At 51.7% G+C, this 16062-nt stretch overlaps 1 protein-coding gene across 1 annotated transcript in view; it reads left to right on the plus strand.

Moving 5' to 3' along the window:
* Nucleotides 1–16062, plus strand: part of SND1 (staphylococcal nuclease and tudor domain containing 1) — a 545960-nt gene that overhangs the window by 22094 nt on the left and 507804 nt on the right. Inside the window, exons 2-3 of the mRNA XM_030538672.1 lie at nt 9761–9910; nt 14792–14912. Coding sequence (XP_030394532.1) covers nt 9761–9910; nt 14792–14912 — 271 coding nt within the window. The remainder of the gene's footprint in view (nt 1–9760; nt 9911–14791; nt 14913–16062) is intronic.

Consider the following 16062-nt stretch of genomic DNA (forward strand, 5'->3'; position numbering starts at 1 on the left):
GTGATGCAGTAGGGACTGTCTGTGTGGGGAGTGGGAGAGCAGGGGAGGACTTTAGGGGATGGACGATGCCAGGGCCTGTAACCTGAGCTAGGTAAGGGAGGGGAAAGGTCAACACCTTTGCCTGGGAAGGGGAACAAAGGAAGGGAGTGGCAGGAGGGAAGCAGTTTGAGTTTGGGCTTGGGGCTGTGTGGGCGGAATTCAGGGTATCCTAGCTAGGATCCAAGCACCCTGAAAGCCCAGAAGGACTCGGTGGAGGGGTCCTGACGGTGCCTGCAAGCTCTGCTGTAACCGGTGTTCCTGTTGTCCAATAAACCTTCTGTTTTACTGGCTGGCCGAGAGTCACTGTGGGTTCCAGGAAGAGGGGTGCAGGGCCGGACTCCCCCACACTCCGTGACACCCAGTAAATCAGTTACATTGCGTCACTTTTTCTCCTAGATCCCAAAAGCCTTTAGCAAAGGATCATTGCAACCATGTCTGGGGTGGAACACGAGCTGTTTAACAGAGCACAGCAACCTTTCACCTCTCTTTAGGTTAGGAAGTAAGGAATGTTGTCTCCAGCTTAAGCCACAGTGGGAATTTTATGGAAGCAGGAAGTGATTGTTCAGCTTGAAACATGACTCGGGGCATTATGGCTTTTAATAGCATCTATCACCATGGTAGCTAGCTAATAACCTTTAGAAAATGGGAAATGTGTGACCTCCGGAATCCCAGCTAATCCCTGACTGGGCTGGCAGGTGGCCAAACTTTGTTGTCCAGCTGACGAAGTGGGCATTCACCCACAAAAGCTTAAGCTCAAATACATCTGTTACTCTTTCAGGTGCCACAGGACTTTGTTGCTTTTTACAGATCCAGACTAACATGACTACCCCTCTGATACTTTACTGTGCAGAGACAGTAGTGTGATAAATGGGTGGGTCACAGTCTTGGGGAGAATTGGGTTGAGACTAACTAGATCAGAACCATGGGAAGCCTTTTGTTTGCTGTGCACGTTGGTCAGATTGTTCTTGTTACTGTAATTTATGGAGCTGGCAACGTTTCCCAGCAATGTGTGTGAGAGGGAGGGTCTCTTTTCCATTGGCCTTGTGGGCCATTCTTTTTCCTCTCTCCCTCTTTCACTGGCGGATCCCCCAGCACATTCCTGTTCTGAGTGGCTTATTAATCTGAAAATGTCTAACAACTATCAGCTTCGACAGTCCGTCAACGCCAAGTGCTCAGGACCTTGGTTTTAACTCTCCCACGAGCACCACTGAGTGGAGAGCATCCAGATTACAGCACATGGAAAGCAATTACTGTCCTAGCTCCCTTGTAGAAACTACCACTATACGGAGGGGGATCTGGCTGCAGCCGAGGGCTTCATCTTGAAGTGTATGAGATGCAGTGTTCTGCCATTAGTTCTGAGCTGTTGCAGCCTCAGGGCTTGTCTACATCACAAAGTTGCAGCGCTGGTGAGGGGGTTACAGCGCTGCAACTTAGGAGGTGTACACATCTGCAGGGCACCACCAGCGCTGCAACTCCCTGTTTGCAGCGCTGGCCGTACTCCCGTTTTGTCTCGGGTGTAGAGAATCCAGCGCTGGTAATCAAGTGTAGTCACTTACCAGCGCTTTTCTTGACCTCCGTGGAATAAGCAGGTATCCCAGCATACCTGAGGAAGCGTCTGGTAATCAAGCAGGTCTCCTTCCCTGCGGTTTGCTCTCGCGTTCCCCGAATCCCCGAGCAAGCAAGTCTCCTTCCCTGCGGTTTGCAGGGGGTTTCGGGGAACGCGAGAGCAAACCGGGGAAGTAGACCAGCTTCGCTGCGGTTTGCTCTCGCGTTCCCCGAACCCCCCTTGAAGCCGCCCAACAGCGCTGCAGTGTGGCCACATCTAACACCACTTGCAGCGCTGGTTGCTGTAAGTGTGGCCACTCTGCAGCGCTGGCCCTATACAGCTGTACTAATACAGCTGTAACAACCAGCGCTGCAAAATTGTAGATGTAGACATACCCTTAGGCTTGAGTGAGGAACCAGCGCAGTTCTGCAGCACACTTGAAACACCTCTGGCCCTGTCTGTGCTGCAGGGCAAACTCCTCCCCCGTCTCCTGACAGTCAGGTCAGTGTAGCAGAGCCCTAGCCTTACTAGTGCATTGCTTTCAAATCACTGCAGGAGTGGGGTGGGGGCGCATGGCAAGTGTGTATTTGGAGCTAAACACCTGTAGGCTAAATTCCTTCTAAGCTGCGCAGCTGCCTATTAAGCCCTGTGCAGGGGCTCAGAGCTGCCGTGGGCAGAGATGCCTCTCCCCCAGCATGGGTCTGCTGCGGTGGGGTGAGGTGCCTCTCTCCACTGGCCCCAGCCTGGACCTGCCGGTGGAGAGTTGCCTCTCCCCAGCCCAGGTGCTGCTGTGGGAGTCTTCTCTACCTGCCATAACCCCTGGCACCCTGCACCCCAAACCCCTCATCCCTGGCCCTACCCCAGAGCTGCACCCCCCCAGCTGGAGCCCTCACCACCCCTGGACCCCAACCCTCTGCCCCAGTCCTGAGCCCCCTCCCACACTGCAAACCCCTCAGCCCCACGCCCACCACATGAAGTTTGTTGTGTGACAACTCCGTATTGGTGCACATAACAAAATTCATTCCACATATGCTTGGGGGAAATTAGAGGGAACACTGCCCATAGGAGACTGGGTTCTTCCTTATTTATAACTGCAGTGTGGCTTACCCTCCCCTTTCCTGTGCGGGAAAGGGGGTGGTTTTTATAATCCAGGTGGAGACACGCTCTAGGCGTATTCTGGAATGAGCTCTTGAATCCCAACAGAATCTTGTAGGAGCCTTTTGTAGGGGGTGGCATTGCATCTGCAGCTGTGTTGCTGTTACTCCAGCTCCCATCTGGAGTTATGAGTGGGGACAGCTTTCCACCCTGCTACTAGAGCTGAGGCCAAATGGCTCCTCTCACCAGCCTGGCAGTGATGGGGGGTGGGGTTAAGCATGCATCTGGGTGTTGGGTAGTGTTTGTGTAATATGGGACCATGCATGCTGGGGACTGAGTTGGGGACTCCAGCTGGGCGCCTCGCCTGCCAAGGCTGCACTTGCTGCAGAGATCATGTCCACTGCTGAGGGGGGAGAGGAGGGGAATCGTCATTTGTGGCTAGAGGATGGCACCCATCCTTGATTATGTCAGAACAGGGCGGTGGATGGATAAGCGCTTGGAGAACTCTAGGGAGGAGAAACTGAAGTTGCCTCTGGAAATGCCTGTTTTTGGATGGCAGCCCTTTCAGGTTATGTCCTGATGACCTTGCTGGTGACAGCAGGGTCCTGGCCATGAGCATAACTAGAGGGGGTGTGGAGGTTTCCCACGTCTGCTGCTTTAGAGGAAGGCTGCTGTGTGAGGGTGGGGACACAGGACTTGATGGATGAATGCTCTGGCTGTGGTGAGTGATGCTCAGGGGGAGGGGAATATGTCCCTCTTTGAGGCAGGAGTATCCCGCCCCACCATAGCCGCCGCCTCCTTTCTGCTGGTCTGACGCAGCCCAGAGGAGTATGTGCTGACCGATGCAAGCAACTGCATTCTCGGCACCTTAGACGCACTCCTACCATGGACCCTAACTATGGTATTGAAGGGTTCATGCTGCCTGTCTGTGCTCCAGCATTGGAGAGCATGCATTCTCCTCCAGAGAACGTCTCCACTCCCTGGCTAGGCTCAATCAGCTCTGTTTGCTGCCAAACAGCCCTCCTCCTTACAGACTCGGTGCAATCCCATGCGAAAGCGTGGCTCTGTAGTCCAGTGTACATCCAGCTTGCCTGGAGGGAGGGGAGAGCTCACCTGTTAGATTAGATCTCTGCTCTCTTGGCAGCCTGCCTGGTGACTGTAGTCTCCCATTAGCCAGGAGACTGGCCTGGAGTTTGCTTTTTGCATTTGGATTCAAGGCAATTGGGGAAAGGCAAAGAGCAGTCTGAAAACAAGGTGAAAAGCATCCACTTCTTACATTGGTTCAGGACACTGGATGTTCTGTGAATGGAATATTTGGGCTGTAATTCAGCCGAACATGGCAGCTGTCCTCCTCAGTGCTGTGGCATGCTGTGAGAACAGGACAGTCTCTTGTAGAGCTCAGTAGATCTGGTTTATGGGTGCCTGGATGGCAAAGGAATTTTCTCTGAACTATAGGCTTGAAATATTCTCCATCTACTAGCCAGAGAGCTGACTTAACAGGCAAGGCTGTGCCATCACCTCACCTGGCTAGGTAGTTGTATTCCTGCACACCATTCTTGGCCTCATTGTCCTCTCTGGGCTCTTGGGAGGTGAGGTCACTCCTCTTTCCCTCTATAGGGGTGCTGGCAGTTTTGCCTTCCTAATGTTCAGTACATCTTGTGGGCAGTTGGCTCCCAGACTGCTTGTACGTACATCAGCAGATCAGAGTGCTCCTGAGAATCAGTGAGACCAGGCTGCTTCCTTTGATCCCTCTATTCGCCATTCATAACTGGTTCCAGTAACTGATTAGTGGTTTAAAGAACATGTCTTAAGAACTTATTCAGCTTGAGATTCCCATGTATTTTATCCAGCACAGGACATTAATGCCACATGATAGTTGAGAAATTACAGCCGTACCATGCAGTTCAGAGTCATGGAGTCTGCAGCAACCGTAGTGTCAACCCCTTGCCCATCTGTAAGCATTTACCAGGAGGTGACACTCCTGATTCTTCTGCATTTAGTTCTCCCCTGATGTTGTGCTAATGTGTGTTGTACAGAGTTCCACAGGATTCTAGAAAGTGGCAGTGAATCTGACCAGAGCAGGGAGCAGTGACAGAGGCACTAGAGGTGCATGCAGACTAAAGAAGGCAGCATTGCATTGGATCACAAACATATGGGCTAAAATGTATCTTTCAGAATGAAATCTTAGTTCCTGCAGAAACTGATGGCTTAGGCATCCCATTTGGTAGGAGAAGGAATGAATTTTTCAAGCCAGGTTCCATGGTATCCAAAAAGGTTGCCTGTGGCCTGATGTGCAGGTCCCCCTCCTTGGCTCTGTTGCACCCCTTGTGATTGCAGCTGGATGGGGGCTGTGCTTGTTGAGGGTATAGGAGTCAGCGGAGCAGAAAGTACAGCACAGGCAGGTGACCAGTTGTTCTGAGGAGGGAGATAACTGAGGCCAGCAATCTTGGGTCTGAAGGTCAAGTTTGTGTTGGTGCTGGAGGATCCCACGCAGCCAAAATGATGACAGCTGTCCCAAGTGCACAGCCAGCTGAGAAGGCACTGTCTCTGGGCAGACAAATTACAGTAACATTTCCAGCACTCTACGGTCCTGGATCCAGTTAGCAGAGGGGTACACCTGGCACCAGCAAAATGTCCTGCTGGTACTGAAGCTTTTCATGCACGGTACTTGCATCCTCCTCCATGTGCCCATTCGGTTTGCTTTGCTAGTGCTTTTCCATCGCGCTGTGGCTTGCAGAGCCACCTGTGCTGATGGGGTGCCTTAGGAGGCTACAGGGCACTGGGCTTCTGCCATATTCTCACAAACCTGCCGGGTGACTGGAGGGGTATCGAGGCCACTCAGTAGGATAGGCTGTGGATGCTCTATTCCTGGGTTAGCTGCTTGGGTGAAATGATCCTTCCATACTCCCCTGGCCTAGCTGGTCTCTACTCTCAGCTGTAGAAGCAAGGAGAACCTCAGTCAAAGCTAAAGGCTACATGGAGTGGCTCCTCTGGCAGTGCTCTAGTCTAGATGCTGCACCAATCCTGTCCCTGCTTGAGGAGCAGGATGCTAGTTAATTGCCTGTTGCTGAGCATGCTTATCTCTCAGCTCCTCCTGCTTTCTCTATTGGCAGGTTTCTCCTGGGATTTTTTCTGTACTGAAAATTAAACTGTAGATTAAGCAGCAGATTGCATGTATCAATCAGAATTTGTGGGTCATTCCTTGGTGAGCCTTCTCCCTGGGTCCAAGCAGGACTAGATGCAGCTCCCTTTGAAGTCTGGAAATGCCTTTCCAGCCTGGCTATTGCATGGAAATCCAGTCCTCCAGGTAGCACTGCATCATGGGGCAGGCAAGACGAACGGGTGGTTCTTCATACCAGATATTCAGGGATCTCTGGTATCACACAAGCTTTGCTTCTTGGTCATCCTTCAGCCAGGATGGCTTGACCTGGGCTCTTTGGGGTGTGCTCAGGGTTACTTCTCAGGGATGCTCTCTCCCCTTGGGGCTAATCATGCTGCCTCCCCACAAACCCAACATCTAGGGAATCCAGGCCCCAAGTCTAATGAGGTGGTCAGCAGTCCTTCCCAGCAGGCCCTGCTCAGTGAGCAAAACTCTTTTGAAGTGCGGGGTTTTCTCTCCTCACCAGCTGTGCGTGATCTGAATATTCCTGGTGAAAGATTGGTGTTCAATGTCAGTGTGGCTGCCAGTGCCCTCCCTCTGTGTTGCCCCTCATCTGCTTGGGAAGCTTTGGGCTGTTTAAATGTTTGTTTTGCTACATCCATCCTGCTTGTTGGCCCCACACGTGGTGATGGCACTGCTCTTGCAATTGGCTTGCAGCGAAGCCTGTAGTATTTGGATTACGGCGGCACCAAGAACAAACACGTGGCAAATGTGAGTCATGTTTAATGCACAAGTGGATGGTGCTCAGATACTGTGGTGATGTGTGGTAAAAGAACTGATCTAAGATAGGATAGAGGCCCCAGCTGAGATCGGGGCCTGTTGTGCTCAGCCCTGTGCAAATATTTAGTAATTGTACTCTTAGGAGCAGGGACTATCGCCACAAAATAACAGGGGTGTGGGGAGCAAAGGCAGGGAGAGGTGAAGTAACTCACCCAGCAGGGCAGTGGCAGAACTGGAGACGGAGCTCAGCTTTCCTCAGCCCCACAAGGCTGCGCTGCTTCTCCTGTGTGTAACTGCCAAGGGAGACAGATGTCTCAGCCAATCTCCAGGGGAAGAGCCTGGACATCACTCATTACAACCTCTCTTCTCTAGCTAGGAGGACTTATCTGGCTGCGGCGAATGAGTGCTCTAGCACACGTGCTGGGGGTTGTTTCTTGAGGATGTGGGCTTGAGGAGAACTAGCCAACTGAGACTGTTAGACCTTGCTGTGCCAAGCGCAGCATGGATTCTCTGTGGGATTGTCCACAAGGGCTCAGTGCTGATGCTCCAGGTCCTTGGCCGTTAGTGGGAGGATTCTCCCATTAGCAGTGCCCCTCCTTGCCAATGTGTTCAGGGGCAGCTCCTGGTGGTGTGGACTTACTCAGTGCATTGGAATAAGCCTCTTCCCTTCCTTGGAGAGCCAACTGTTTCAGATGAAATAGATCACCAACAGGAACAGATCTTGGATAGGGTTGCCAACTTCCTACTGCTACAAAACTGAATACCCCTGTCCTGACCCACTCACTCCATCCTCTCCCTCCCTCTCTGTCGCTCGCTCTGTCCGCACGCACTCACTCATTTTCACAGGGCTGGCTCAGGGGGCTGGGGTGCAGGAGGGGGTGAGGGATCCGGCTGGGTGGTGAGTTCCGGGAAGGGGCCAGGGATAAGGGGCTTGGGGTGCAGGAGGGGACTCCAGGCTGCGGGTGGAGCTGAGGGGTTCGGAGTATGGGAGGGGGCTCCGGGCTGAGGCAGGAGGTTGGGGTGCAGGAGGGGGTACAGGCCCTGGGCTGGGATTGTGGATTCTGGGGTGGGGCGAGAAATGAGGGCTTCGGCTGGGGAAGAGGGTTGTGGTGAGGGCTCCAGCTGGGGGTGAAGACTTTTGGGTGCAGCTGGGGATGAGGAATTTGTGGTGAAAGAGGGGGCTCTGGGCTGGGGCTGACGGGTTCAGAGTGCAGGAAGGGGATCAGGGCTGGGAGTTGGGGCAGAGGGGTGGGGGGGTGAGATTCCGACTGGGGGTTCAGGCTTTGGGGGTGAGTTTGGGGTGTTAGGAGGGTTCTCAGGGCTGGGGTTGAGGGATTTGGTGGATGGGAGTGGGATCAGGGCTGGGGCAGTGGTGCAGGATCTGGGCAGCACTTACTCAAGGAGTTCCTCGAAGCACTGCCCTGTACTCCTTCTGACTCCTATGCGGCGGCGTAGCCAGGCGGCTCTGTGTGCTGCCCCATCTGCATGTGCCACCCTCACAGCTCCCACTGGCTGTGGCTTCCAGCCAATGGGAGCTGCCGAGCCAGTGCTTGCAGTGGGGCAGCATGTCCCCGGCTGCCCTTACGCATAGGAGCTGGAGGGGAGACAAGTCTCTGCTTCCAGGAGCTCCCTGGAGCCACACCAGGCAGGGAACTTGCCTTAGCCCCGCTGCGCTGCTGACCAGACTTTTAACGAGAAACCAGACACCTGATGAAACCTAACCTTGAGTAAGGCATGGCGTGAGCTGCTTAGTAAGAGGGCATGAAGGGCTGCTGGAAGTGGGGTGTGAAGAGAAGGGAGCTGGGTGCATTGCTCTGGGGATTACAGGCATAAAGGGACCGCAATGTGAAGTGCAGACCCTGCCTTGCCCTAGTTTGCACTGGGGTCAGCAGTGGTGCCACTGCACAGCTTGCTGGCCACCCGCCCTGGCTGTAGGCAAGGCTTGCAGGTGCCACATGTGAGTAACTTGATAGCTGGAGGCCCAGGGACTGAGCTCTGCTGAGCTCCACTTGAGCTCGTTTCTCTGGCCCGCAGAAAGCTCCAGTGGCAGACAAGCCTTGGGTGCTGGGGTGCTCACTGCTACGTCTTATGCAGTGCCTTGCTGGGGAATGGGCAGGAAGTCCTGTTAATGTCACATCCTGGCAGTTTGAACCCGCCAGCCTTGCTGCTCTGCATGTCTGCTTGCTCACTGCTGTAGATGCTTGGAGAGCAGCTTGCTACCTCCACTTCAAGCTGGCATTCGTGCTCTTATTCCTCAATCTGATCCATCTGCAGCTGGCTGACCTGGTGGCTCCAGTGAAGCTGGTCATACAATTTCTGGCTAAACCTCACGGCATCTCTGCTCGCTGGCAGTGTTCTGGGTCTGGCAGCTAGGCCCTGGCCCACTCCTTTCTGTCATAGCGGGGCCAGCTACGTGCCATGCTTTGCTCACTTCTCCTGCCTACTGACATCTCTCCAGATGGGGCTGGCACCCTCTTGTGCAGCAGACACACTTCCTACTATCTGCACAGTGGCTGGAAGTGGGCGTAGCTGATTGTACTGCGGAGGCCTAGTGCTAGGATATACATGGAGCCCTGTAGCCCAGGGTCCCAGGGTGCTGTTCAGCAGAGTAAGATCAAACTGCTGTCCCTTGGGGCTCAGGTACATTGTCCATTTTTGTGGACTTGAAAATCCAGTGTTGCAGCAGAAGTGCGAAGTTCTATCAGAATTCCGCATGTGGATGAACTCCAGTGTCTGTCTCACTCAGTGAGGATGGGTCTGAAGAGTTTGGCGTTGACAGAACTCGATCTGCCGCAGTTGGCGAGCTTTGAGGGGGTGCAGTCAGGAAAGGGTGTGGGAGGGAATGGAAGTTGGGGCCAGCAGTGGCTATTCTGAAAACACCCCTATGCACATGGGGAAATTTTGAAGGTGTTGTTAGGAAACGTGGAGAATGATGCTTGAACATAATGATGGGTGCCAGGAATACAGCCTAGATACAGGAACTGAGGGGGGTGAATTTGACAATCAAGGGCCCATTACAGCGGAAATGCAACTCCAGATCTGTAAGTGGGATCCCTTGGGCAGTCAGTGTTGGGAGCACAGGTCACTGTTAGCACAAGGCCCAAGGCGCAGAGACAGGGATGGAGTGGAATAGAGTATTCACACTTCTCCAAAGGTTTAACTTTGCTCTTGGAGTGCTAATGTTCTCCGTCTCCCTGCAGGTCCTCTCGGGCTGTGCCATCATTGTCCGAGGGCAGCCCCGTGGGGGGCCCCCTCCTGAGAGGCAGATCAACCTCAGCAATATCCGTGCTGGAAACCTTGCCCGCCGGGCTGCTGCAGGACAGCCAGATGCCAAGGATACCCCTGATGAGGTAAGTGTCTCCTTGCTGGCCAAGGGGCTGGTGCATAAGGCTGGACTGCATTTAACTCCTTATGCTCAGAGCACCTAGTACTGTGGCCAGGAGCTTCATTTAGGGAGATAACCTAATGTGGTTGCCACCCAAATACTGCCTAGCCCTGGCAGATCTCCCAAAAGTAAACCTCAAGCCAGCAGTGATTTTTTTGCACTGCTCAGTATAGCAAGTCCTCCGTCTTGGACTAGCATAACTTGATCCATAAGGTGGTGCTCCTTGCTTGGGGGGGGTCAGTGCAGACCCAGTGCCAAGATGTGGCACTAGGGGGTGCTGTGCTGCACAGTGGGCTGGAGTCTGACCCTAAAGCCCCAGTGCTCTGGTGCTCTCCCTTATGTGCTGGCCTAATGCCCCAGTATGGTGGTACGGGGCGCTATGAGTTGGGGATCAGGCACAGAGTCCTGGACAGGTTCTTACTTGCAGCCTTGTTTTGCTTTTACATTTCTCTAGCTGAAACAGAAGAGCACAGTTAATTGTCCTCATCTGGTGCTGTGTTGCTAGCTGGCTTGAGTGCCTGCTCAGAGGGAGCGGAAAGTGCCACCTATAGAAACCACAGGGCTGCTTCCTTCAGCCTCTGTGCTATCTATCCAACTAGTGACCAGGCCCAGCCCTGCTTAGCCTTGCAGTCAAATGGGTCACACTGGAGACAGGGGAAGGGAAATGAGAATTCTCTGAGAGGGCGTGTGAAAAGACTAATTCACAGTCGCCCAGCCCAGAAGGTTTTACTCACAACTCAGATCCCTCTTTAGCTAGGCAGGCAGGTGTTGCTCTCTGTCTAAATTCACTGGTTTAAAATGAACAGATTCTGTATTTGAGTAACCATGTAGTGTAGCAGTGAGCTTCCCCTCCACTGCCCCAGGTAAATCTTCAACGCTAACATGCAGCCTTGGTTGGGTATGGGGAATAGGTGCTGGCTCTGCAGCGCACCATTGGGGAATAAATAGGACTCCAGCTACCTTCTTTTGCCCCCCAGGATCACCAGCACAAAATGTCTATAGACCTTACGTAGACCTATGCTGAGAGAAGCAAATTTCAGCTGCAAGGCTAAGACGTATCTACCGTAGTCTTCTGCTTCAGTCTTAAGCATGACACAAGCTGCAGCATGCTAACTCAACCCAGCAGACTCTGAGCTACCTTTGACTCGCTGCTTTGCTCGAGGGCTAAATACAGAGGATTTAAAAGTTCCTCAAAACCAGGCCTATTGCTTCCTCCTCCAAAGGGCAGGTATTAATGCAGCCCTTCCCCCTTGTTCTGGCTGCAGACACTCAAACTGGCCATGTTTGAGTGCAGGGCATTTTTTAGTGCTGAGTGAGGGAGCATAGAGACGCGGCCGGGTCATGGTTGTGTTATCCAGGGCTATATGTTCCATTACATTCTCTCCTGAGATTGAGGGTCCTGTAACTCAAGATTTTCTGTAGTATTCTGGATACAGTTTCTCAGCTCTGGGTTCCCTCCAGTGTCCGAACTGATACTGATAGAGAACACTAGGCTACTGTATCCTAAGGAGTTTAGATAGTGGATATCGACTGGAGGATCTCACTGCAGATGAATTAGCAGGGTACTCTATGTGAGCAGTGTAACACTCACTTTCAGGCCTGCATATTAATTGCAGGACATTGGTGTCAGTGCTGAACTTGGCACAGCTCTTATCTTCCACTGGTGGAAGAGTGAGGGAAAGGAACTCCCCACGCATCCTCCAGAGCATGGTGTTCCTGTCTGAGGCTGGGTGTCAGTGGCTGTGATTGCAGCTGGCACATTGATAGCGGGTGAAAGCTAGGGTGAAATTAGAGCTTTTCAGTCCAGAGTGAGGTGCAGTGTTTTCAGTATAGTTGCTGGGTTCTATGTGCAGTTCAGATGCTGATCAACTGTTAACCTGTGCAAGTTGCTTCACCTGTTACTGCTTGTTTGTTTGAAGAATAAATAGAACTGTTTGGGAATTTTTAAGTGTTTGGACATTGTTGGAAAACACTGATTCATTCAAAACCAAAACCCTGTGCAGGAAAGGGTCAATTTCAATGCACAGGAAAATTTTGAAAAACTTCAGAAGTTTCAAAATTAAGCTTTAATCAAAATGAAACATTACAATTGACTTGATCAGAATTTCTTTTGGATGTTTGGCTTGCAAAGAGTCTAGATTTTGACATGTCCTGATTTGGGGATGGGAATTTCTTTTCAAATTCATGGGAAAAGAAAACTGTTTCCTGCCCAGCTCTAAAATTGAGGACTTTGTTTTTCCCTGCGATAATGCACCATCTTGGGGAACAATATTTGGCAGAGTGTCCTCATGTCCCATTTCAAAGCAAATGGGGAGGTGAGGCTGGGGATAATACTGAAAAATTAGCCCAGAACATCTTAGTGGTTAAGTAAATGTTGCCCTGAAGGTGTCTTAAGTAGGCACTGCAAGCCAATGTATATAATGAATGAAGGGCTATCCTAAACCAGTTTGAAGAGACATCTCATTTCTGACTTCTCGTCTTTCTGGTCCTGATATGTGAGTTGTTCTCGGAAGATAGAGTTCTGGTCACATCCTGTTGAAATAACATATCGGGCCAGAAAAGGGCCCAGACTGTGTTCTTCCCTGGTAGGGGAGGCATACCTTAGAGTAGAGGAATCCCTGTGTGGATTCTCTGCTCTGTGCAGAAGATCAGACTGGAGGATCATGATGGTCCCTTCTGCTCTGAAATGCTGAGTATTTGCAACAGTTGGATATCAGCATGTGTAAGGTCTGGATCTAAGCACTTTGTGTTGATTTGCAGGGAACAGAACAAAGGTTCAGGGACTTGCTTTTGGGGTCATGTGACCAATCAGTTTCTTGGATGAGTAGCTGGTTGCTTCTATTAATGCAGGGATTCTTAGTGCACAATTTTTTGGTGGCCTCAGTGTGGCCACCAACTCTTGCTAGTGGCTGCTCTCACACTTTTTCCTAAAATACTTAATTAACTTCAGGAAAAACAAATAAATATGCCCATAGACACAGTTAAATCATTGTAATTTATTTGTTGCTAGCTAGTAAGTCTGTTGTGACAAGTTACATTAATAAATATACTGGTATCCTTATTCACAGCAGACTTACTCAGCCCTGTCAACAAGTCTGGGGACAAATTAAGCCCCAGATGTGGGGGACTGGAGAGGCAGTGGGGGCCAGGGGCAATGCGGGTGGGTTGGGGGAGGCAGTGGAGGGCTGGAGTCCGAAGCAGTGTGGCCAGAGCCTGCCGCCCTGCTGTCTTGCCACCCCAGGGCTGAAACCTAAAGCATGAACCTCATCGCTCCTGAGAAGGTGGAAAACTCACTGGCTACCTGGTCCTCCAGCATTGTGCTCCAGGTGTCTCCACAGGGGGAGCAGTGCCCAGCCACTGCTGGTGGCCCCAGCAATCAACACCAAGGCAGTGTATCCAGGAGCAACAGGAAAGGGCTACTTCTTTGTGGCCTCCCCCCTCAAAAAAAAAAAAGTCCAGGGGGCTGTGGCTGCATGCAGCCACAGTGGTCACATTTGAGAAATGCTGCATTAATGGCTGTGGCATGTGCTGATTGCTCACTGAGTGGTAATAAACTTGCCTCATGTCCTCTTTTGGATAGAGGTGGTGGAGTTAGAACTAAGCCAAAGCTGGGCCAGCCTCCCTCCCTGTGTTAGATGCAGTATAGAACTCCCGTAAACTGCAGGTCTCCTTGCAATGAGACTCTCCCTGAGGAGATGGTCTCCTGAACATTTTGCTTAACTGTTTACATGTCTCCTGCTTTATAAAATCACACCTGTCAGTTCAGCTAATTGTCGATGGCTAGAACAATGTTGTCCCCAGTCTGTTTTCTCTGCTTGCCTGACCCTGCAATCACGTTGTAATGCTGAGTTTCTGCCCTTGCAGCCTTTGTGTGGCTGGGGCATAGGACTGGGGCGGGGAGAGTAGAGCTCAGATCCCCTTGATGAGGCAGTGTGGGCATACAAACTACCATAGAACATTAGACAGGAAATAACCCTTAGCTCATCTGGACCCCCATCCCCAGGCCAGGGAAAGATTGCTCCTTAGCATGTTTGGCGCTGTTTGGTCCAACTTTAATTGTCTTGTGTTGAGGCTTCCCCCTGTGCCTTGGGCAGGCGATTCCACAGCTGTATTCTTACTGTGAGGGTCTTCAATCCATCATTTCCTCTGGCTGCATTTATGCGAGTTGAGAGAATAGGGAGGAGCTGTCGCCAGCTGGAGGCTCTAGGCATGGTCTTAGTCTCAGCAGGGAAAACAATCTGGACAGTATTCATTGTTGCCTGGGGAGTGGTTGTGACCCTGACTAATTTGGAGCAGATCAAGAGGACAACAATAGTTTAAATGTTGCAAAAAGTCTTGATTCCTTATAGACTAACAGACATTTTGGAGCATGAGCTTTCATGAGTAAATGTTGTCTTCTAACTGGGGCTGCTCCTGACCTGTCAGTGCTGGACAGACCTACTTTCCCACAGATGCCTCCTGGTATCTTTTGCTTGCAAACCACCGAACTGCAGGTGGCCTCACTGGGGTCTCCAGCAGGAGCAGTGAAATGCTGCCTAGCCAAGAGAACACTTGGCTCCTACGTAGCTCTTTTCATCAGCAGGTCCCCGTGTGAAGTGGGTCAGTATCATTGACCCCATTTTACAGATGAGGAAACTGAGTAACTTGCCCAGGTTTACCCAGTAAGCCAGTGTTGAAGGTGAGACTAAGATCCATATCTCCTGAGTCCCAATCCAGTGATCTGTTTACTAGGCAACACTGCCTGCCTATGAGATCTCTATGCACTGTCCAGCAGTGGAAGGGGAACCCTTAGGGTCTGGTGCCCACTTTGACCTCCAGTGACTGTTTTCTGTTCCCCCCCCCCCAGCCCTGGGGATTTCCAGCTCGTGAGTTCCTGCGAAAGAAGCTCATTGGGAAGGAGGTGTGCTTCACTGTGGAGTACAAGACCCCACAAGGCCGGGAGTATGGCATGGTGTACCTTGGGAAAGGTGAGTAGTGGCTAGGGGGTGGCCAGACACCCACAGGGCAAAGTGTGCCATGCAGGTAGGTGAAGTGATGTGCTTCCCCTCAGTCTGGAGCTGCTTCTCAGGGTATGTCTACACTACGGGATTATTCTGATTTTACATAAACCGGTTTTGTAAAACAGATTGTATAAAGTCAAGTGCATGCAGCCACACTAAGCACATTAATTCGGTGGTGTGCGTCCATGGTCCCAGGCTAGTGTCGATTTCTGGAGCATTGCACTGTGGGTAGCTATTCTGTAGCTATCCCATAGTTCCTGCAGTCTCCCCCGCCCCTTGGAATTCTGGGTTGAGAGCCCAGTGCCTGATGAGGCAAAAATCATTGTCGTGGGTGGTTCTGGGTAAATGTCGTCAGTCATTCCTTCCTCTGGGAAAGCAACGGCAGACAATCATTTCGTGCCCTCTTTCCCTGGATTGGTCTGGCAGACGCAACAGCATGGCAACCATGAAGCCCGTTCAGCTTTTTTTTACTGTCACCGTATGTGTACTGGATGCCGCTGACAGAGGCGATATTGCAGCGCTACACAGCAGCATTCATTTGCTTTTGCATGATAGCAGAGACGGTTATCAGTCATTCTGTACCGTCTGCTGCTATCATGGGTGCCCCTGGCTGAGGTTGGCCGGGAACGCAAAGGCAAAACTGGGAATGACTCCCCGAGTCAATTCCTCCTTGATGGTATCTAAAAATAGTTAGTCCTGCCTAGAATTTGGGGCAAGTGTATCAGAGAACCAGAGAGCACAGCCGCTCCATGTCAGATCCCGCAGAAATGATGAGCTGCATGCCATTCATGGGGGGTACCCCTGCAACAACCCCACCCGTTGCTTCCCTCCTCCCCAACCTCCCTGGGCTACTGTGGGAGTGTCCCCCCCCATTTGTGTCATGAAGTTATAAAGAATGCAGGAGTAAGAAACAGTGACTTGTTAGTGAGATAAAATGAGGGGGAGGGAGCCGCCAGCTGCTTTGATAGTCCAGGCAGGACATTAAGCAGTGTGGGGGAGAGGAGCTCAGCATCCTGCTGCTATGATAGTCCAGGCAGTACAGAATCTTTTCTTTACACATGAAAGGGAGGGGGCTGATTGAAGCTCAGCCCCCAGTTTCTATGATGACGGTTACCAG

Source organism: Gopherus evgoodei, chromosome 1 (genome assembly GCF_007399415.2).
Source record: "Gopherus evgoodei ecotype Sinaloan lineage chromosome 1, rGopEvg1_v1.p, whole genome shotgun sequence".
Lineage (NCBI taxonomy): Eukaryota > Metazoa > Chordata > Testudines > Testudinidae > Gopherus > Gopherus evgoodei.